At 37.6% G+C, this 23,382-nt stretch overlaps 1 protein-coding gene across 3 annotated transcripts in view; it reads left to right on the top strand.

Moving 5' to 3' along the window:
• INTS7 (integrator complex subunit 7) overlaps positions 1 to 23,382 on the top strand; it is a 107,321-nt gene that overhangs the window by 63,794 nt on the left and 20,145 nt on the right. For 2 of the 3 annotated variants that reach the window (XM_036095727.2, XM_036095729.2), the window contains 7 exons: positions 1,370 to 1,467; positions 4,122 to 4,361; positions 6,160 to 6,297; positions 7,382 to 7,588; positions 18,487 to 18,681; positions 19,194 to 19,297; positions 20,336 to 20,404. In XM_036095727.2, coding sequence (XP_035951620.2) covers positions 1,370 to 1,467; positions 4,122 to 4,361; positions 6,160 to 6,297; positions 7,382 to 7,588; positions 18,487 to 18,681; positions 19,194 to 19,297; positions 20,336 to 20,404 — 1,051 coding nt within the window. The remainder of the gene's footprint in view (positions 1 to 1,369; positions 1,468 to 4,121; positions 4,362 to 6,159; positions 6,298 to 7,381; positions 7,589 to 18,486; positions 18,682 to 19,193; positions 19,298 to 20,335; positions 20,405 to 23,382) is intronic. The other variant, XM_036095728.2, reaches the window with a different exon arrangement.

The raw sequence follows: 23,382 nt of genomic DNA on the forward strand, positions 1-23,382 counted from the left end.
CTCTTGATTGAACATAGATATATATACCTTTTTTTAAAATATTAGTTTCAGGTGTAGGACTTAATGATTTGATATTTGTATATATTGTGAAATGATCACCACAGTCTAGTTAACATCAGTCACCATACATAGTTATAAATTTTTTTTCTGTGATGAAAACTTTTAAGATCTACTCTCTTACCTTTCAAATATGAAATACAGTATTATTAACTATACTCGCCATGCTGTGCTCATTTTATAATTGGAAGTTTGCACCTTTCAACCCCCTTCTCTCATTTTGTCCACCATCTGTCTCTGGCAATCACCAATCTGTTCTCTGTACCCATGAGCTCAGTTTTTCTTCACTTGTTTGTTTTAGATTCCACATGTAAGTGACATCATATGGTATTTGTCTTTTTCTATCTGACTTACTTCACTTAACATAATGCCTTCAAGATCGATCCATGTTGTCTCAAATGGCAGGTTTTCCTTCTTTTTATGGCTGAATAATAATCCATTGTGTATCAGTACCATTCTTTATCCATTCACCCACTGGTGGACTCAGGTTGTTTCCATATCTTGGCTATTGTAAATAATGCTGTAATGAACATGGGGGTGCATATGTCTTTTTGAGTTAGTATATTCATTTTCTTTGGGTAAATACCCAGAAGTGGATTGCTGGAGCATATGGTAGTTCTATTTTTAGGTTTCTGAGGAACCTCCACACTGTCTTCCATGGCAGCTGCATCAGTTTGCATCCCCACCAGCAGTGCACAGGGTTCCGTTTTCTCCACGTCCTTGCCAGCTTGTTACTTCTTGTCTTTTTGATAATAGCCATTCTAACAGGTATGAGATGAGATCTCATGGTTGTTTTTGATTTGCATTTCCCAGATGATTGGTGGTGTTGAGCATCTTTTCATGTACCTATTGGCCATCTGGATATCTTCTTCAGAAAAATTTCTCTTCAGGTCCTCTGCTCAGTTTTAATTAATTGGATGGTTTGTTTTTTGCTATTAAGTCATATGAGTTCTTTATATATTTTGGGTATTAACCCCTTACCAGAAACATGATTTGCAAATATTTTCTCCCATTTTCATCTTGTTGATGGTTTCCTTTGCTGTGCAGAAGCCTTTTAGTTTGATGTAATGTACATATTTTTAGAATCGTCAGTATAGTAGTGGAAAAATAGAAGTCCGAAGATAGCCTTTACATTTCAGAAGTAATGGCACGTGTACTTTTTCAGGAAGGTTAGCTTTACACATAACAGTGTTTCTTATATCTTCGACTCCTTAATGGTTTTTTCTTCTAAGTGTGTGTGTGTGTGTGTGTGTGTGTGTGTATTTAATCTTCTCTACTTGACCACTATAAAACTTAGTGTTTTTTCCTCTAGACCTTTCGGCACTGGAACAGGATGCTGTCTTTGGCCTGGAATCCCTTCTGGTACTTTGTAGTCAAGATGATAGTCCAGGTGCTCAAGCCACTTTAAAGGTGAAAATACCACTTATCTTAATATAATGCCTGTTTTTATTGCCTAAACTAGGGATTGGCAATCTCTCTATAAAGGACCAGATAGTAAATATTTTAAGTTTTGTAAGCTATATACTCTTTGTCACAACTACTCAGTTCTGCAGTGGTAGGATGAAGCAGCCATCGGCAGTGTGTGAAAGGGAACAGATAGGCAGCGTGGTGGTGTGGCAATAAAGCTTTATTTATAAAGCCAGGCCAGAGTTGGCCAAAGGGCAGTGGTTTGTCAACTCCAGTTCAAACAAACATTTGCCCTTGATCTTCACTTTCAAAACTATCACGTTGACCATTGTTATTCCAAAGGATAGACAAAGTAAAAATCTGAGCTTTGGCTTATTTTGCCATCAGTTGAGAGTGTTTATTAAGTTGTAGTAAATACATATGAAGGTCCTAGATTTTGCCATCAGTTGATAGTGTTTATTAAGTTGTAGTAAATACATATGAAGGTCCTAGACAATATAAAGCAAAGGGAAATAGGCAGAGCTCCTGCACTTTAGGAAGTTTATAATCTGAGGTGACACTGGTAAGAGATATTTAAGATTTATTATTATATTTTTATTATATTTAAGATACTAGAGATATTTAAGACTTTCAAAATGTGAAATGAGACTACTCTTACTGGAGTGAAATATGAAATATAATTTGTGATGGTAAAAATTAAGAAAAGTGGGATTAATAGAAGTAGAAAGCTACTAGGTAGACATTGGAGATTATAAGAACGATAGCTTGTCTACGGTGTGATTTGAAGGAAGTCATTACTTAGTTTAGCATGTTAAGGAAAGGTTTGATGTCATAGTGATGAACAGTAAAGATATTAATACCATTAAATAAAAGCTGGTAAGAGGTGGGAAGGGAAGTAGGCAACATGTGTTTGGCAAGTGATTCATCCCCGGAATCTCTTTGGAACCACAATAAATTTATTTAAAAGTTTAAAAAAGAGAAAGAGAGAAAGAAAACAAACCAAATCCTTTTCCCACCAATTGTAGGTATCAATAAAATACTGGACTCAACACAGTGGGACATATATAGATGATCACAAAGGTCCCTGTGTTAGAGGAGTTCCCCATCTAGAGAATACTGACATTCATCTAAGGGACTAGAATAGCAAGCAGAACCCACTAAGTTCCTTGGTGTAGTACAAACAGAAGTGCAATTCTAATGAGAGGACAGAGTTGGGAGTGATGCCTTTCAGCTAAGGATGTTAGCAAAGACTTGCACAAGGAGATGTCATGTGAGTTAAGCCTTGAAAGATGGCGTAGAATTTCAAACACTGAGGAAAGATCATTTGAACCCAAGGGACTACTGCTACTAAAGGCATGAAAACAGAAATGTACTTGTTATGTTGGAAGAATGGTGAATAACCCACTGTGGCTAGATGATATAATATATAAGATTGGAAAAATTGTTTGCAGCTCTGTCATGGAGTATAATCAAATATCATGCCAAGGAACTTTTTCTTGTTTCTATAGGTAGTGAGGAGATTAAAGTTTTAAAGGAATGGACATGCTGTGACCTTCTTTGTAATTATTGTTATTTAAATGTATCTATTATGTGCCCAACTTTGTTGACAACTTGTATATACATTTCTTTCCTTCTTTACAAAAACCCATCCAGTGAAATTTTCCCCCTTTAATACTCATGAGGAAATTAAGATTCAGAAAGATAAAATAACTTGTTGAAAGATACCTAGCTAATCAAGGGCAAGCTGATCTTCAAATCTGGATCTGTCAGATTCTGAAGACATCATTGTGTCTTCCTAACTCATACTGAAAGCTACATGGCTGTAGTGTGAAGGATGGGTTAATGGGCCCATCTTTTTAAGAGACTGGAATTAGGGAGGGATTTATGTTGTGGTAGAGAGAATGGAAAGCAGGTAGATATTGAAGATTGGACAAAAGTGGAAATGACGAGATGTAGCAATCAGTTGGCTATGTAGAAGTGAGAGGACTTCTGGTTTCTGGTTCTGGTGGCTGGGATATTAGTTGATGCCATTAACTGGCCTGCATAGAAGTTCTAAAGCCAATTGGTTTTTTGGATTTCAGGTGAGAAGTGAGAGAGAAAATTAGGAGTTTCTTCCCCACTTTTGTGTGCTTAAGAGTCACCTAGGACACCTTTTCTGAAATTCAAACTATCAGTAACCCAAATACTAAAAAAAAAAATTAATCCATTAAGTTTGGAATAGGTAGGGTCTGGGAATCTATATTTTTATTAGCATCCTGGGTGATGCTGGCATAGGTAAGTTTACAAACCATACTTTAGAAGCAATTTTTGAAAAGCAATGAAAGTGCAGTATGGTGAGATCCCATTTGGCATGAATTTTGCCTCTTCAGCATTGTGATTTTCTCAAGTCTTTTTTTTTTAATAGTCTTAGATTGAAATGAGTGGTTAATATACAGTCCTGACTTATTTTCATTTTAAACATGGCACATTTGTAGATCTTAATAAGATTCAGCACACTCTGTGTTTCTTATGAAGGAAAATGTTATGCCTACAAAAAGACCTTTTCCTTGATTTTTCCTATTCCTTGATTTTTCCTAATAACTGTACTGAGTTCTTTCTTTAAAGCTTCAGTTAATACCTTCAAAGTATAACTGGTCCATTTTCTATTCAATGTGCAGATTGCTCTAAATTGTATGGTGAAGTTGGCCAAGGGCAGGCCTCACCTTAGCCAGGCAGTGGTTGAGACCTTGTTGACCCAGCTGCACAGTGCTCAGGATGCTGCGCGGATCCTGATGTGCCACTGTCTCGCGGCCATTGCCATGCAGCTGCCGGTGCTGGGCGATGGCATGCTTGGGGACCTCATGGAGCTCTACAAGGTGATCGGACGGTCAGCCACAGACAAACAACAAGAACTTCTGGTAAAGAGCCGCCTTTTGAACCTACTGGGGATGAATAGATCTGGTCTAGTGGGAATTACTTTAGGAAGTCAATGTTACTGTTTGACTTTACTTAAAAAGATTAAAGTAATTGGGGCACCTGGGTGGCGCAGTCGGTTAAGCATCCAACTCTTGATTTTGGCTCAGGTGATGATCTCAGGGTCATGAGATCACGCCCTGTGTCAGGCGCCATGCTCATTGCCCAGTCTGAGATTCTCTGCTTCTCCCTCTGCCCCTCCCCCTGCTCACTCTCTCTCTCAAATAAACAAATCTTTTTTTAAAAAAGATTAAAGTAATTATGTAAGATCAAGAGTATGCTGAAGTCAGAAGAGAATTGGAACCATGAGCTTTTGACTATTTCCACTTTTGATTTACAAAGCTCTGTTTAGTTCAGATCTAAAACTGCCTTCTTCCTAAGCCCTATCAAATCAGTTTAGTGTAGCAAAGCCTTTAGTCTGATATTTTTATTTTATTACAAAGTGAAAATAAAATTTTTTACTTCTTATACAAAGCAAATAATGAACTAAAAACCCTGTTATAAACTTTCAAAAATGTAAGTTAAAGACCTAATGATTAACAGTGACCATAAATTAGCCCAAATTGCTTTTTTCCAATTCAGGACCTCTTTACCTGTTTAGAATCCAGTTTAGATTTCAGTATAGTCCTGGGGTTGAGAAAGGTGTGTGCTTAGAAACAGAAGGCACAGAAGCTATATAATAATGTTTAGTTGAAAGTTCTCCAGGGCTAAGAGTAGGCTTCATTCTAAATAAGCATAAGTGCGGTGTAAGCCTTATGGTGGTCATCCCAATTTAGGGCTTGTGGAAAAAGGAAATGAGATTTCTTACTCAAGCCCATTTTATATTTTATCCTCCAGGGGGCGTTGTGTAAAAGATTGCCCCCATCTCATTCCTATCAGGAAAGGTTACCCTGATGACCAAGTGGCAGTGGTCATGGGAATAACATCATGCAGTTTTCACAATATATACAGAATTTTGTATGTATCAGCCTCAGAATACTAATAAGCAGATTTTTTTTGTTTATTTTTATTGAAATGTCATTTTATTGAAGTTTATTTTTTATTGAAACAGCATTTCCGGAAACTAATGTTCTTTATCCCATTTTTGTTAGTACTGTTATGAGGCAGTTTTAAATTACGAAACATAGTATTCAAAAAACATAAGGAATAATATGAAAACATTTGCATCCATCATCTAGCTTAAGGGAAAAATATTCCCAGTCTAGTTGAATTGTACCTCCCTGTGTACCTCCCTTACCATATCTTCTTCCTTCTCCCAGAGGTTACCACTATCCTGAATTTGATGTTCATCATTCCCATGCATGTTATACATTTACTACCTTAGAATATATCCTAAGTAATAAGCAGTATTATTTTGCATATCTTTAACTTTATATAAATGTTATCTTGCTACATGAAATCATTTGCATGTTGTCTGTCTCTGCCTATTTTGTGTGAATCATCTATACAGATAAGTGTATCTCTAGTTTACCCATTTCTCTACTAAATAGTATTTTATTGTGTGATTATATCATAATTTACCTACCCGTATTTATGGGCATTGTTTCTAATTATTTGCTGTTGTAACCAATGCTCTGAGCAATGGAATAAATTGCTTAATGACTTCAAAGTGGAAAATTAATAAATGTCAAAGGAAAACAAATTTGATGGGCTCTAGCTTTGTCCCTTTTGGGTAAAGTCATCTGTGACATTGGATAAAATTACATGTTTTCCTTATTTCTCTTACTTCTCGCTCAATGTTAGGTGAGTTTGGCCACTGTGATTTTTGTGGCCAGTCAGAAAGCACTATCTGCTGAAGTAAAGGCAGTAATTAAACAGCAGCTTGAAAGTGTCTCCAATGGATGGACTGTGTACCGAATTGCCAGACAGGCATCCAGAATGGTATGTATTATCCTTCTCTAGGACCTAGGTTGGCAAAAATAGCAAAGCTTAGATTGTGTGATTCTGACTTCTAGTCAAAACTGAAAATAAATATGGAAGTACGTTTTAGTCATGGGATTGAAAGGTTTTAACTTTTCTCATTTCAGAATGGTATGTATGTTGTTACGGGGCAAGTTCCACAGGAATTCGAAAAATATGAGCTCTTTCTGGCCGAAGGTTATTAGTGGCACTTCATTTTTCCCTATACTCTCATATCCACAGTCGCCTCCCACCCACCATTTCTGTCCTCCATTATCATTACCCCACATCTTTCTTCCCTCTCTCTCCCCAACCTTGTCATTCTTACATGGAGAGGGGGGCAAGTTTTGGTATGCTGTTCCCTTCTCAGTCATATGGAAAGCCTGCCAATTTTTATTTTGTTTGAGAGGAAATATAGAGCTTGGGTAGTATAGAAATCCTTTGGATACAAGTCCAGAGAGCAAAATTTGAGAAGCATTATTCTAGGTATTGTAATGCATGTTCTGATCTTACCGCGTTTCTCAAATAGAGGAGGAGCTCTATTGGCAGGACGATTCTTTGTTATACCCAACACCCGCAAGCATCCAGGTGCTGCAGGATGTTGAGCATCCCTGGCCCCCAGGCATTCAGTGGCACTCACATTCCCCCCAACAGCTCCCCTCCCCCAGTCATTTCCAGAGGCAGGTGCAGTGCTTCTGATAATCACTTCAGGGAACTTGCTGGAGTCTCCTGCCCGTCCCCGCCCCACTAAATAGCTCATACAGAATGACATACACTCAGTGTTTCCACTTTCTATAGTTTGAACTAAAATTCTAGACTTGAGTTATAGTTAATTCCATTTATTTTCTCTTTGGAACTGTTTTAGAAAAGAACTAAAGGTGTTTGTTACATAAAAGCAGCTCAGCATCTTTTCTCTGAAGAAATACTTAGACCGAGTCTTAAAGAATTACATAATGTGAGGAATGGTTGTTAAAACTTATCCAAGGGTTTTGAGTTTGTCTTTTAGCTGCCTCTCAGCTAATTCAAGTGTGAGAACCTCATCATGTGCCCACCCCCCCTTTTTCAGGGTAACCATGACATGGCCAGAGAGCTTTATCAGAGTTTGCTGACTCAGGTTGCTTCAGAACATTTCTACTTCTGGCTAAATAGTCTGAAGGAGTTCTCACATGCAGAACAGTGCCTCACCGGGTTGCAGGAGGAGAACTATAGTTCAGCACTTTCTTGCATTGCTGAGTCTTTAAAATTCTACCACAAAGGGATTGCTTCCTTAACAGTAAGTCCTCTTGACTCTCCTTTGGTGATGATGACTTGTATGAGAATGGTCTCAATTTTCTTTGTGGGTTTTTCTGTTTGAACTACCTTGAAAAATCTGGTGATAAATACATTTAACAATATTAAATAATAGGACATGGTAGTAAATCCTTAACCCTTCCCCCACTTTTTCGTATTCATAAATTGATGGAAGTTTATCATTTTGTTTTTATCAAGTACCAGGTACCACATATGAGGTGGATTACTGAATCCATGCAGAAAGGAGAAGTAGGAGATAGGATCTTCCCTTTCCAGACTCCTGTTCGTAAGAGGTATTGGGTCAGAACCAACCATCAAATGTAAACCCCGCCACAACCCATTTCATGCCTGGCAGCTACTCACTAAGAAGCTAAAGTTTCTTGCTTTGCAGATAAAGAAGAAATTGTCAAGGATGCTAGTGTCCCACTTTTTACCCCTCTGTGATATCCTCCTATTCTAAATTAAGAGTCAGCCAGCTACTATTCTTGTTTTCTCTGCCAGGAGAGTAAAGGGGTTGCAAGAAGGGTAGACCATTAACATTTCTATGTTTCCTTGAAATTAGTTATATTCCAAAGTAAGAATCTGTACCCAAGATGAGCATTTTCTGTATTAATGCAAAGATTTATTTTCCCTTTAAGGGTAAAGAGTTTATATAGTCAACATTAAACATTTTGTAAGTATTATCACACAGCTTTTAAAATTGTATATATTTAGATGGAACCATAAAACTTTTGGTACCTGTTTATATACATTTATCCCATAATCTAAAATATTTTTAATGGTGGGCCATCCCAAAAGAAGTGCTCTAAAGTAGAATAAAGAATAAACAGATGTCACAAAAGAGACAATATTCAGAATACTGTCGGTACATATCTTTTGAAGTATAATTTTTTTTGGCTAGGGTTGATCAACTGCTGTTTTAAAACAGGAATATAGGCATGGCTTCTCTCCATCTTAAAGGGTAGCATTGACTGCTGTGATTCTTTTCTCTTGATTATTCTGATAAAAGAGTGTTGTTGCCTATATCAGGCTAATAAATGCCTCAGAAAATCAAAAGGTACAATTACTGGTTGCAATCAATAGAATTATTTCATTTTCTGGTTCACGTGGAGCAGAAAATTGTTTATTATTCAGTACAGTAAATGGTTGGAACTGTGAAACAAACTCAGCAGCGAAGCAGATAAAATTAATACTATGAAAATCCTGTTGAATATTTAATAGTCTTTTAATGATTTGTGTGGTATGTGTATTTAATGAGGCTTGGCAGTAATTAAGGACTGATTCTAACATAGAAAGAAAGTACTCAGTTGACAGACAGAAACCTCTTGTCTTGATCTCCTTTCTGCCGTTAACATATTATGACCTAAGGCAGGTTATTGGGCCTTACGTCACCTCCTTTTGAAATGGAATTCTTTTATTCAGCAGACTATAAGCACTTACTAGTGCCAGATACTGCTTTGAGGATTAAAAAAAAATCAGGACATGATTCTCTACTTGAGAGTAGGGTAGAGAGGAAGGCAGTATGATTCTTACAGTCATTTGGAACTTACCACATTTCTGATTGTACTATGCCATCAGGGTCTTTTAAAGATTTATTTTAATCATTCATTTGGCAAGCGTGGATTGACAGTAGCTTTGTGTCTTTGTAACTGAGAAGATACGAGCATGGACTGACCTTCTACTCCTGCCACATGAATGACCCAACATAAGATTGGATAGTTGTGAGAATTCTGCTTTTTACCTGCTTCAGCCAGACTGAACAGGAGAAGTTCAAATTCTGTGCTTATGGGGACCGTATAGCAACATTGGGTATCTAAATTTCCCAACACTAATTAATGATTGAGTTACCTTGCTACTTAAGAATAAAAATTATAAAAAGTATTTTAGTTTTCTGTGCTGTGTAACAAATCACCACAAACTTAGTGACTTAAGACAACACCCCCCCTTTTTTTAAGATTTTATTTAAAAGAGAGAGAGAGTACATGCGAGCGAGCGAGCGCAGGAGCAGCTGGGGGAGCAGAGGGAGAGGGACAAGCAGACTCTGTACTGAGCACAGAGCCTGTCATGAGGCTCCTTCCCATAACCCTGAGATCAGGAATCCGCCACTTAACCGACCGAGCCACCCAGGCAGCCCAGACAATACCCATGTGCCCATGAGCCACAGGTCCAGGCATGGCTCAGCTGGCTCCTCTGATCATGCTGTCGTAGTCGCGGTCACAGTGTCAGGCAGGGCCAGTCTGGTCTGAGGCCCAAGGAGGCGCAGGGTCCTCTTCTGGACTCATGTTGGCGGAACTCATTTCCTCACAGCCTTCGAATTTGTGGAAGCTTCAAGGCCTGCAGGAAAATCTCTCACCTTCAAGACTGTCTTTTAATGGGCTCACCTGATTAGGAGAGATCCACCCAGAAAAATCTCCCTTTTGATTGATATACAGTCACTTCATTAAGGATCTAAATTATATCCCCAACATTCCTCACCTTTGCTGTATTCCATTGATTAGAAACAAGTTACAGATTTCATCCACACTCAGATTACTGAAAATGTGGACACCGCGGGGTGTGAAGCAGAGGAACAATCTTAGCATTCTGCTTACAGTGGTGGATTGTTAATTGTATTTATTTATTTATTTTTTAAGGATTTTATTTATTTGAGAGAGAGAGAGAGCGCGTACCTGAGCTGGGGTGGGGGGAGGGGGGGCAGACGGAGAGGGACAAGCAGACCCCACTGAGCGCAGAATCTGTCACAGAGCTCAATCCCAGGACCCTGAGATTAACTGAGCCACCCAGGTGCCCCATTTTATTTATTTTAAAATAGTAAATATGTAGAATATTTCCATATATAGTATAGAGGGTATATTAAAAAAATACAACAAATATCCAAATATACCTAGTATATTTAGGAAATGGGGCATTACTCCATGTTTGTATACCATTTCCTACCACACAAAGATAATCACCATCCTGAATCTTCTGTATACCATTCTCTTGCCTTTCTTTATAATTTTAACATGCATTTTTGAACTCTAGGCAAGGTACTATTTTATGTTGTTTTTGAATTTTATATAAAAAGGAATCATATTTTTCTTCAACTTGCTTTGATTATTTAAATTATGTTCTTAAGATTCATTCATCTTGTTGCATGAAGCTGTAGGTCAGTTTTACTGCTGTATATTCTTCCATCATATGAATATACATCAATTTATTTGTCCATTCTAGTGTTGATGGAAATTTTAATTTTTCCAGTTTTTTGCTGTTAAAAACAGTACTGCTATGAACATTCTTGTACATACCTTTTGATACACATATGTAAAGCTTTTTCTAGGACAGCGATCCTCAATCGGGGATGATTTTGCCCTTCCAGAGGACATTTGGCAATGTCTAGAGACATTTTTCGTTATCATGATTTGTCATGGTGTTACTGGCATTTAGTGGGTACAGGCCAGAGATGCTGTTAAACATCCAGCAATGCACAGGACCACTCCCTTCAACAAATAATTACTCAGTTCAAACTGTAACTAGTATACTGAGAATGAAAACCCTTCTCTAGGGCAGTAGGCCTCAATCAAAGCTACATATCTGTCCCTTGCTCCAATTTGGAAGTGTGTGGGGATGTCTCTTTTTGTCACAGGGTAAGGGGGACTACTACTGGCTTTAACGGTCAGTGGCTAAAGATGCTTAATCTCCTGAAATGCCCAGGACACTCCTGCCTCTGCTAAGAGATACTGCTCTAGGGGCACCTGGGTGGCTCCCTTGTTAAGCGTCTGCCTTCCGCTCAGGTCATGATCCCAGGGTCCTGGGATCAAGCCCCCGCATCGGGCTCCCTGCTCAGCGGGAAGCCTGCTTCTCCCTCTCCCACTCCCCCTGCTTGTGTTCTCTCTCTCACTGTCTCTCTGTCAAATAAATAAAATCTTTTAAAAAAATAATAAAGAGATACTGCTCTAATATACTACCTGGGAGTGGAATTGCAAGGTTATGTACACCTTCAGTTGACTAGCTAATACCAGGAGGCTTTCTATTGTGGTTTACAAATTTATAATCCTCCCAGCAGTGTATGAATTCCTGTCACTCTACATTTTTCCCCTCACTTGGTATGTTCTAGACGTTCTGATTGACATTTCTCAAATTACTAATTCAATTAAACATTTTATTTATTTATTAGATGTAATTGATATGTAACATATTGGTTTCAGGTATACAGCACAATGATTCAATATTTGTATATTTTGTGAGATGATCACTACAATAAGTCTAGTTGATGTCCATCACCATACATAGTTAGAAAATGTTTTCTTTTTTGTGCTGAGGTTTTCTTTTTTATCCTGAGGACTTTTAAGTTCCACTCTCTTAGCACCTTTCAAACATTCAATACAGTATTAACTATACTCAGATACTATACATTACATCCCTGTGATTTATTTATTTTATAACTGGAAGTTTATACTTTTGACCCCCTTCACCCATTTCACCCACCCACCACCTCTGGCAACCACAAATCTGTTCTCTATCTATGAGCTTGAAGGGTTTTTTTTTTTTTTTTTTTTGGTTTTTTGGTTTTTTATTCCACATAGAAGTGAGATCATATGGAATTTGTCTTTTTTTTTTTTTTTTTTTTTAAAGATTTTTTATTTATTTATCTGAGAGAGAGAATGGGAGACAGAGAGCATGAGAGGGGGAGGATCAGAGGGAGAAGCAGACTCCCCGCTGAGCAGGGAGCCCGATGCGGGACTCGATCCCGGGACTCCAGGATCATGACCTGAGCCGAAGGCAGTCGCTTAACCAACTGAGCCACCCAGGCGCCCCTGGAATTTGTCTTTGTCTGACTTATTTCACTTAGCATTATATCCTCAAGTCCATCTGTCTTGTTCAGAAGGCAAATTTTAACTTTTTTATGGCTGAATAATACTTCATTGTGTATACATACCACATTTTCTTTATCCATTCATATGTTGATGGACACTTAGGTTGTTTCCATATCTATTGTGAATAATGTCGCAGTGAACATGGGGATGCATATGTCTTTTTGAGATAATGTTTTTGTTTTCTTCATATAAATACCGAGAAATGGAATTGCTGGATCATATGGTAGTTCTATTTTTAGTTTTTTGAGGAACCTCCATACGCCACAGTGGCTGCACCAGTTTACATTTTCGCCAACAGTGCACCAGAGTTCCCTTTTCTCCACATTCTTGACAACACTTACTTGTTCTTGTCTTTTTTTTTTTTTGTAATTTATTTATTTCTTTCTTTGACAGAGAGAGAGAGCACAAGCAGGGGGGGTGGGAGAGGGAGAAGCAGGCTCCCCGCTGTTGGCCTTTCCAACAGGTGTGATATCTTGTGGTTTTGATCTGCATTTCCCTGATGATTAGTGATGTTGAGCATCTTTTCATATACCTGTTGGCCGTCTTTATATCTTCTTTGGAAGAATAATCTAGTCAAATCTGCTAATTTTATAATCAGATTGTTGTTTGTTTTGTTTTGCTGTTGAGTTAATAAGAGTTCTTTATATTTTTTGGATATTAACTCCTTATCAGATATGTTTTGCTGTTGAGTTAATAAGAGTTCTTTATATTTTTTGGATATTAACTCCTTATCAGATATAGGACTTGCAAATATTTTCTCCCATTCAGTAGTTGCTTTTTCATTTTCTTGAAACAATTAATTATTTGTTTCATTTTTGGCCATTTGTGTTTTGTTTTTTTTCTGTTGACTGCCAGTTGAAGTTTTTTCATTTTCCTAGCAGGTTGTTTGTCTTATTGATTTATAAGAGTTCCTTATATGTTCTGGATACTGATTTTTTGTAGGTTATATGAGTTGCAGATATCATCTAATTTTGTAGCTTTTTTCCCCCCATTTTCTGTCTTTTGATGAACAGCCATTCTTAGTAGTCTAAGACTTAGTGGTCTGAGTTATTGGTCTTTCTTCCTTTATGGTTTCTGTTTTTTAAAGAAATTTTCCCCAGTTCATGCTCCCTTCACCCTTTTCCCCAGAAGTAAGCACTATTTCGATTTCTAAAACTATAGGTTAGTCTTGCCTTGTGTTTTATCATTAGTTGGGGAATCAGGCAGTATTCTTGTGATTCTAGCTTGTTTTGCTCAGCTTTATGTTTGTGTGAGTCATTCATTTTGTCGTCGTTGTTGGCATATTGCAGTAGTTCATTTTCATTGCTCTGTGATATTCTTTTGATGACTGTTAAAGCAATCTGTTTATCCATTTTTATCATTGGGGAACATTTGAGGTTGGGACTATTAAGAGTAACTTGTGGGGGAGCCTGGGTGGCTCAGTCGTTAAGCGTCTGCCTTCGGCTCAGGTCATGATCCCAGGGTCCTGGGATCAAGTCCCACATCGGGCTCCCTGCTCGGCAGGAAGCCTGCTTCTCCCTGTCCTACTCCCCCTGCTTGTGTTCCCTCTCTCGCTATCTCTCTGTCAAATAAATAGATAAAATCTTTAAAAAAAAAAAAAAAGTAATTTGTGAACACTCTTAACGCACATCTTTTGGTATAGGTGTGCATTTCTTCTGGATGGTAGTGCTGTGTCATGAGATAACTTAGGTTCAGCTTTAATAAATACTTCCAAAAGTTGCCTGTGGTGGTTTCCAGCTTATACTCTTACCATTATGAATGCCTTTTGGGGTTCATAGTGCTTCCTTTTTTTTTTAATTGTTTAACCAATTTATGATTTATATTTTATGAATGCTTTATTTTTTTTAAAAATTTTATTTATCTGACAGAGACAGTGAGAGAGGGAACACAAGTAGGGGGAGTGAGAGAGGGAGAAGCAGGCTCCCCGCAGAGCAGGGAGCCCAGTGCTGGGCTCGATCCCAGGACCCTGGGATCATGACCTGAGCGGAAGGCAGACGCTTAACGGCTGAGCCACCCAGGTGCCCTCATGGTGCTTCTTGAATCTATGGCTTGATGACTTTGATCAGTTTTGGAATATTTGGTCATTGTCTCTTTAGCTATTGCTTCTGTCCTTTTCTCGCTCATTTGGAACTCCAGATAGAACGATGATAACTCTCTTTACCATGTCTCTTTAGCTCTTACATTCTCTTCTGCCTCTTCACATCTTTTTATCTTTCTATTCTTAGCTCTAAATGTTTTCTTCTGACCTATCTTCCACTTCAGTAATTCTTTTTTTTTTTTAAGATTTATTTATTTTAGAGAGAAAGGGGGTTGGGGCAGAGGGAGAGAGAGAATCTCAAGCAAACTCTACACTGAGCGCAGAGCCCAGTGTGGGGCTCGATCTCACGACCCTGAGATCATTACCTGAGCCAACACCAGGAGTCAGACATTTAACCGACTAGCCACCCAGGCACCCCCCACTTCAATAACTTACATTGTGTCTAATTCACTGTCAAACCCATTCATTAAGTTCTTAATTTCATTTATTGTGGGGGTTTTTTTTTCAGTTCTAGAATTTCCATTTGGTTATTTTATATTTTCCAGTTCTCTGCCAGGATTCTCTGTCTTGTCATTTAATTTCTTTTAACATATTAATCATAGTTATTTAAAAAAATTTGCATCTGATGTTCTGTTTTCTGGATCTGTTGAGGTTTGTATCTTTGATTTTTTTCCCCTTCTTGCTTTGGAGGATTTTGTCTTTTTTGTATGCTTTATTTTTTATTTGGTTTTGGAAAATATAGATGAAAAATTACAGTGATTACATCATCCAGAGCCTTATATATCTTTTTTTGCCTTTGGCAGGCAGTTAGGCTAAGATCGCCTTAATCCAACCAAGGACTGAACTGATTAAAAGCTAGGCTTCAGTCCTTGGGAGGGCCAGTATATTTTTGGGCTCTCCTAACTCCTAGGGCATAGCCCTTTGAGGTTACAGCCAAAAGCCTAAAGTGTTTTCCTCAGCCCCCTCCTAGTCTTAATGAGACTGCTGAAAATTCTGCTCAGACTCTCAGGAGCAGCTTTCAAGTTAGCAAACATCTCAAGGGAGAAAATGTCACCAAATGTCAGTCTTACCTCCTTGCATTTCCCATTTCTCCATGATTTTTGGCTTCGAAATCCTTTTGCCTTGATAAGCTCTTCAGTGCTTTCAAATATATGTTCTTAATATTGTATTCAGTTTTCACAGCTGTTGTTAGTAGGAGGGCTGGTTTAAAACAGTCTAGTCCACGATTGCTTTATGCTTGGCTTATTCTTTCAAAATCTGAGATTATACTAAGTAAAATAAGCCAGTTGCAAGAAGACAAATACTATATGATTCCACTTATATGAGATATCTAAAGAAGTCAAATTTATGAAAACAAAAGTAGAATGATGGTTACCAGGGACTTCAGGTCTGTGGTTTAGGTTTATTCTTGGTTGTATGTTCTTTACCATTGTGTGTGTGTGTGTGTGTGCGCGCGTGCACACACACACTTTTTTTTAACTGAGCTCATCAGGTAAATTTTTTTTTTAGCCATGTTGGTTTCTTTAGGTAGCTCCATTTAGAAAATTGGATATGTACTACAAGTCAGAAGTTCAGTGAAGTAGCATTATATGCATGTCTAATAAAGATTTAACTTTGGGGAACCTGGGTGGTTCAGTTGGTTAAGCATCCAACTCTTGATTTCAGCTCAGGTCGGGATCTCAAGGTCATGAGCCCCATATCAAGCCCTGCATCAGGCTCTGCACTTGGTGGGTGTCTACTTGAGATTCTCTCCCTCCCTCTCTCTGTCTGCCCCCCCCCCCCCCCGCTTGCACACACGTGTGTGCTCTCTCTCAAATAATAAATAAATAAATCTTTAGAAAAAAAGATTTAACTTTATATGTTTAGGGGAAAAGAAAGGAAGAAGGAATGAGAAAAAATGGAAGGAAGGAGAAAATTAGTCATTTAAATAATGGGAAAGCAAAATAGCAATCCAAATAGTGGGAATAGTTCTTCTCAATTAGCTGATACCCCAGGGTGAGCATTAGGGAAAGCTCTGAGTTTGTTGTTCCTTCACCTGCCTGTGTTGAATTCATTGAAAATAATTCCTCCCTGAGGAAGTTTCAAGGGTAATATTGATTACATACAATTTTTACTTTACCTGCTAACCTTAGATTCCCAACCTGTGTTTAAGCTTTAGCTTCAATACAAAGAAAAGAAAATAATATCCTTTTTATTTCCCATTGGAATTATTCATACTGTTATAATCTAAATTTTATTTCTTCTACATTTTCTTTTACAGATGATATTACCTTTTAAAGTCTTTGGCCTCTATGACAAATCTATCTTTTCCGTGTTCTTTTGAACATGTGTACTATATCTAGCATTGCTTTCCTTCAGCATTAACACAATCCAAGATGCATAGTCACTTTCAGAGTTTCCATCTTCTATCATCAATAAAATACTCAAAAATAAATCCAGAGTTGCAGTATATCTCCCTCATTATAACTACATCTTACTTCTCTTTCAGTTTTGTAATGCATGTTAGGACAAGATGGCCAGGGTTTTTGTCTGGTCAGATGGTCTGTACTGTATTTATAGAACAGTATCATATACACCTACTTGTATCCCTGACAAGAGTTACTGACAAGCAGTAAATTAAAAATAGCAGGTAGCAGCTTACGAGGCAGAGGAGGGGGGAATCTACCTTCTTATAAGAGCAAATTAAATCTTTAAGGAATTAAAAGCAATTAAAATGTTCTCTTTAATCTCCTAGTCTGTGCTGTTTCATGATTAGAACAGGCATCCCAAAAGTGTGAAAACCACAGAATTCAATATATTGAGTACAGTTATTACCTCTAGCTTATATAGTTCTCTTTTATATGTAGCTTATATATATCATCAAGGGCCTTGCCATTTGAGAAGGATACAAGAGCAGATGTATGTTCTTTATAAAGGATATAGGGAGTGGCTAATTATTTCATAGAGTAAAATATGAATGCTACCAAATAACAGAACTTAACCATTTGACACTTAAAAGTAGAGAGAAGTACACTAAGGTCAGTATGTGATACTTGGCCAAATGGTACTGTGGTAACTGACTTCTAGAAACCCAAAGTCAAATGCCTTGCTCTCTGGCTACAGTGGAAGTAGTATCTAAGGAACAAAGGGCATTAGCATGTTTTAAGCTAGTCGTGTCAGAGAGGAAAATTATTTTCACTATGCTTCCATTTATTGTTAGTTTAGCAAATTTTTGGTATGCCTTTTGTTGAAAGCACCATGCTAGGTTCTCTGCCAGAGTAGTTGTTGAATAGTTAAAGGTGGTCCTAGTTCTCTGCCCACACTGGCTTGACTTAAATTCCTTGTCCCATCTACCTAGCTAGTGCTACTCTTTGCTATCCAAAACTCAGCCCTGATGCCTCTCTTCCTCATTGAAACTTATTTGTGCGTTATAACCTGTTCTTCCTTGGTAGCCTCTCCATGCGTTCTAACGTGTCTGCTCAGAAATTCTTCTTAAAATTAATCTGGGCTCACAGTGGAAAGATACAGCCATGAGGCAACATGCTTTTTTAACAGTGACTGTCGAGCACCATATTTCTCCTGTCCTTATCTTTCTTTCCTCCCCCCTCCCAACTTTAAAAAATCCTGTCAATGATTCCAGTGATGAGAATTTCAGGTTAGAAAGGTAGGAAGGTGATGATGAGGGGGGTTTTGGAAGAATGATCATGTCCTTGAAGTGTCTCTCAAATGATATCTTACTGGTAATAATCTAGCCAACCCACATGCTGTGGGGTCTTCGTGAATGTAGGGAGTAAGGAACCTGAATGTTGATGGAACATACAGTTTTCACAGCTGATGCTAGTAAGTTTTTCTTTCCAGTACCACATCGTTCCTCTTATAACGTAGGTGTTTATCCATCAGTGTTAGAACTACTGTTCTTTTGCACAGACGGTGACAAATACTTTGTGTGTCACCATCTGGCTATTATATTTACTTTTGTCTTATATGTATCTTTTTTTTTTTCCCCAGGCTGCCAGTACACCACTGAATCCTTTAAGTTTTCAGTGCGAATTTGTAAAACTCAGGATTGACCTTCTACAAGCCTTCTCTCAACTTATCTGTACTTGTAATAGCCTCAAGACAAGCCCCCCACCTGCAATTGCCACAACAATTGCCATGACCTTAGGGAATGACCTTCAGAGGTGTGGTCGCATCTCCAATCAGGTGTGTCTTCACTTGATTTTCAGTGCAGTTTTTATTTACACTTTAGAGGTTTTTGAGGTTAGTCGTGAGATGAAAAATTCTGAAATTTAAAAATCAGTTGTTTGACTAATGGACATTAACCATCAAATGCTTAACTCATCTGTCTTGCCAAAAATAGGCTGATGTTTTATTAGAATGACAAAGTGACCGATGATGTCTCACTAGATTCTACACATTTATAACTGTATTAATTGTTTTAGTGGAACTTGAAGCTAACAAAGCAATGCTTTTTGTTTCTGCGTGTCATATGTATTATTACTATAATTGTGTAAACATTTAGAATTTCATTTACCATCTTTGTTCATTTTATTTAACAAGGTTTATAAGCATGAATGGAGTGGAAATGAAAAGGGTTGAACTACTTTTTGGATTTGATTGAGGATAGGTTTTTTTTATGTTTTGGTTTTTGTGGTATATCATTATACCATAATGATAGCATCTTCCTTGTAATTGATCCTTCTCCTTCTTTTTAGATGAAACAGTCCATGGAAGAATTCCGAAGCCTTGCTTCCCGATATGGGGATCTTTATCAGGCATCTTTTGATGCTGATTCCGCAACGTTGAGGAATGTGGAACTGTATCCTAAGCTGCTTCAGTATTTCTTGTTCTTTGGAAGTATTCTTTTAAACATAGAGTAAATGCTTTAGATATGCTTAACTAAAAATATGTATATTTAGATTAGCCTACAAATTTATTATAATTAATAACTTCTCTTTTGAAATCTAGTGTGAGCAGTATAATTTTACTTTTTAACTTCAACGAGGCTTTAAAGAAAAAAAGTAGTGACTCAGTGGTGGTCTTTCTCCACCACTAGGAAGAGCATCCAAAACCCAGGTCCCACCAGTGTTGCATACTTTGTGTTCACTTGAGCTACAGTGGAGAAGGCAACACATTTTCCCATCAGAAAAGCATTTTCTCTTGTGTTACCTCTGTCTTCTTCATGGTGTAAACCCTGGTTCCCATCACCTTTATTAGTGATCTGTAGTTTTAGTCATCACTTTGGTTCCCTAAGTCCTCTTTGAGTTCTCCATATTTAATTAGCAGCCTCAAATCCTTTTTGAAAGGAAGGAAGAGATATATTGTTTTTAAGTTGTGGGACCTATAAATCAGTAGTGCTTGGCATTTTGGTTTTCTAAGTAAAAACCTATGAATGCTATGGACCCTTTCCTCTACAAAACGCATTTATGCACACACCCGGCAGATTTTCATAGTCGCAGGAGGGTTACCAGATCCCTTGAGCCCCAGCTTCAGAACCTCTGGAGTAACTACAGACCATTTTTGGTGTTGCTTTTAACTTTTATCACCGAAACTCCTACATCTAAGCAGAAGAGAACAGTTTCTGTGATTGAATCACAGAGCCTGCTGTTTGGTTCCCCCTTCCCACATTAGGCAGCCTCTGAAGTACTATTCCTGGAGCAGAATTTAAGAATCACTATTATAAACAACATATATCCCTTAAAAGGGGGAAAAAAAAAAAGAAATCTCAAACCACTTGATTTGATAACATATGGTTACCTTAACTAAAAATATAATCCTCATCTTGACTTGATATTCAGGTAATATAAAGTCTACATGGATTTCTCTATTTTCATGTAAAACCTTAACATTAATCCAGACAGCAGCAGAGCTGTTTACTGATATCTCATGCAATAGAAGCCCTGATTTTGGATCCAGAATCAGCAAGGTATTTCTAGTAATAGTTTACATTAAGGTACATTTTCCAGTGTTATCTTACCTAATCATCACAACATGTGTTTTGGAAGAGGTGTTACATGTGTTTTGGAAGAGGTATGATGGAAGAACAAACAGAGAAAAAGGACTTTGTTAGTATTTGCCTGAGTTCACACACCTAGTGACAAAACTTGCTTTTTCTGACTCCATTGTTTATTTACTTCTGCCTATTTTTTTTTTTAAAAGACTTATTTATTTTAGAGGGGAGAGGGAGAGAGAGAATCTCAAGCAGACTCCCCACCAAGTGTGGAGCCGAGGCGGGGCTCGATCTCAGGACCCTGAGATCATGACCTGAGCTGAAATCAAGAGTAGGATGCTTAACTGACTGAGGCTCCCAGGTGCCCCACTGCCTCCTATTTATAAAACATTGACTTGGAAAAATAACTAGGAAGAAATTCTTTGAATTTGAATATTTTCTTCTTGTATACTATAAATTCTGGTATGAAAAATTGGGTTAATAATTAAGCTTGAATTTTTTATTTGGTTTCTTAAACAAAAATATATTTCTGTTTTTGCTTTATTAATATTCTTTTCTCCTCTCCCATTAACTATTCAAAATATTTTATTAAAGAATAATCCACTGTTTTTTTTCCCGTTATGGTATTCTGTTTTGGAATGTGCATTTTCAACTGTCTGTAATTTCCAATTAATAAGGCCTGTGATTCCAAGGTCAGCTTTCCCAAAGAGAGTATTAATCAACAAACAGAGTGAAATTTCTCTACCCTAAAGCATTGACTCACCATTTCTTTTCAGGACAATAGCAAGATCCTTGCTTATGTTTTAAAGTTCTGCCTACTTTCAGACTAGGCCACTTGGCTGTCTTTGTCCCCACTCATCCAATCCATTTTAATATAATATTTGCTTATTTTTCCTTTTATCCTGTTTTCATCAGTGTTCATTTTCTCTTCAGACTTGCAGGGCTTATTTAAAAAAAAAAAAAATCCTTTTAAGTTTCAAAATGTTCTTAAACCTCCATGTACTTTATAGAGTCTTTGCCAATTAATTGATGCTTCGAGGATCACACCATTTCTTATTGTGCCATACCCATTTTACTTCTTAGCACCCAGATATCATTGTACTGTTGATTGGCATAATAAGTATAAGTGTTTTTCTTGATTGACTTTTTAACAGATTGGGTGCATTGTCAGCAGGGATGGGGTGAAGGGAGTTATCCAGCCAGCTTACACATGCTATTCTCTACTCTCTGTCCTTCCTACCACTTTTTTTCACTCCTCTTCTTCCCCTCTCATCCTCCAAACCTATTCCCCTAGCCTCTGCCCTCCATAGCAGGAAAAATTGGAAAAGAAAGTTTGCACCTTGAAGGAGGGTTCTTTGGGTTTCCTTCTCAATAGTATACAACTGCAAAGAGTGGAGTCCTTCTAAAACTTCTGCTCTTGATTTTATATTCTGCACCTTCCAAATAAAGAAAGACTAGCAGCAAAAATACCTCAAGAGTGAGGCATAATGTTAATATTTCACTAATCTGTCTATCTTTTTCATAGCCTAGGAGCTTTTTGGGGAGAAGAGACCTTGTCTTATTATCTCTGGCACCTAACATAGTGCCTGAGCCAGTAACAATAAATATGGATTAGGACAGGGTAAATGTCTCTAATTATGAATGTGATTGTCTGCCTCATCCCAACTTTTTAGAATTATCAAGAAGAAATATTTTGAGATGGTTGTCCATTGCATTTTTCTACTCTTAGCTTTTTATTTGTTCTGTCATGATTCCTTTGCACTTAATCTTTATTTTACTGCCTAAATGATAAGGGAACAGTTTCCGACGGTAACAGAGTAAGACTGGGCTTTTCCTTTTATTACAAACAGCTAAAACATGTAAGTTCCCTGTTTTCACATGCTGGGCAATAGGAAACTCAGGAATGTAATCCCTCAGAGGAGGGACATAAATAAGGTAAACACTACAATAGTCTTTACTTTCCTCTCCCTGAAGGCACTTTTTAGACTGCCTCTCAGGGAGGAATAACCAAAGCAGAACATGGTGAAGAGATAGGGATCAGAGTTCAGGGAACCAGAAGAAGCTAGAATTTGCAGGACAGAATACAAGAGAGAGGAAGAAGCTTTCCAGGGAAAGAGCTCCAGAAATTTCACAGGCTGTGAATCTTTGGCTGAATGCTAAGCTACACATACGTCAAGTGAAACTCCACAAGGCCAGGCAAAAAACTACTAGGGAAAGAGTATTTACCAGGAAGCTATAAGCTGAACAATTCCCAGAGCTCACACATGTCTGAGAAATGTTTGAGTTCCAACTAGCCAAGCGGAGAGACCTTATTGAACACTGAGAGCATTCAGAAGAAACACCAGAAGGGTCAAGAAGACGTAATTCTAAATACTTATGTACAAAGTAACAGATCTTCCAAATATATCAAGGAAAAACCGAAGGAAAAAAAAGCAGAACTGAAAGAGAAATAAATCCACAATTACAAAGTTCTCAACACTTCCCTCTGAGTAACTGATGGAACAACTTGTTGGAAAATTTCTTAGGATATAGAAGACTTTAACAACACCACCAGTCATTTTGATCTAATTGACCTGTATGTACCAACAGCAGCATACATGTTCTTTTCAAGTGCATTTGGAACATTTAATGAGATAAACCATATGCTAGGCTAGAAAGCAAATCTCAAATTTTAAAGCATTGAAATCATATGGAATATGTTATCTGACAAATTAGAATGGACTAACAAAAATGATCTCTAGAAAATCCCCACATATTTAGAAATTAAATAAGACTTCTGAATAACCCAGTTGGTCAAAAAATCAGAAGGGAAATTAGAAAATATGTTAAACAATGAAAATGAGAAAACCACCTATCAAAACTTGTGGGATGCAGCTAAAGCAGAGCTTAGACGGAAATTGATAGCTTTAGATGTTTTTATGTAATACAAAAAAGTTTAAAATCAGTGATCTAAA

Source organism: Halichoerus grypus, chromosome 7 (genome assembly GCF_964656455.1).
Source record: "Halichoerus grypus chromosome 7, mHalGry1.hap1.1, whole genome shotgun sequence".
NCBI classification, from domain to species: Eukaryota; Metazoa; Chordata; class Mammalia; order Carnivora; family Phocidae; genus Halichoerus; species Halichoerus grypus.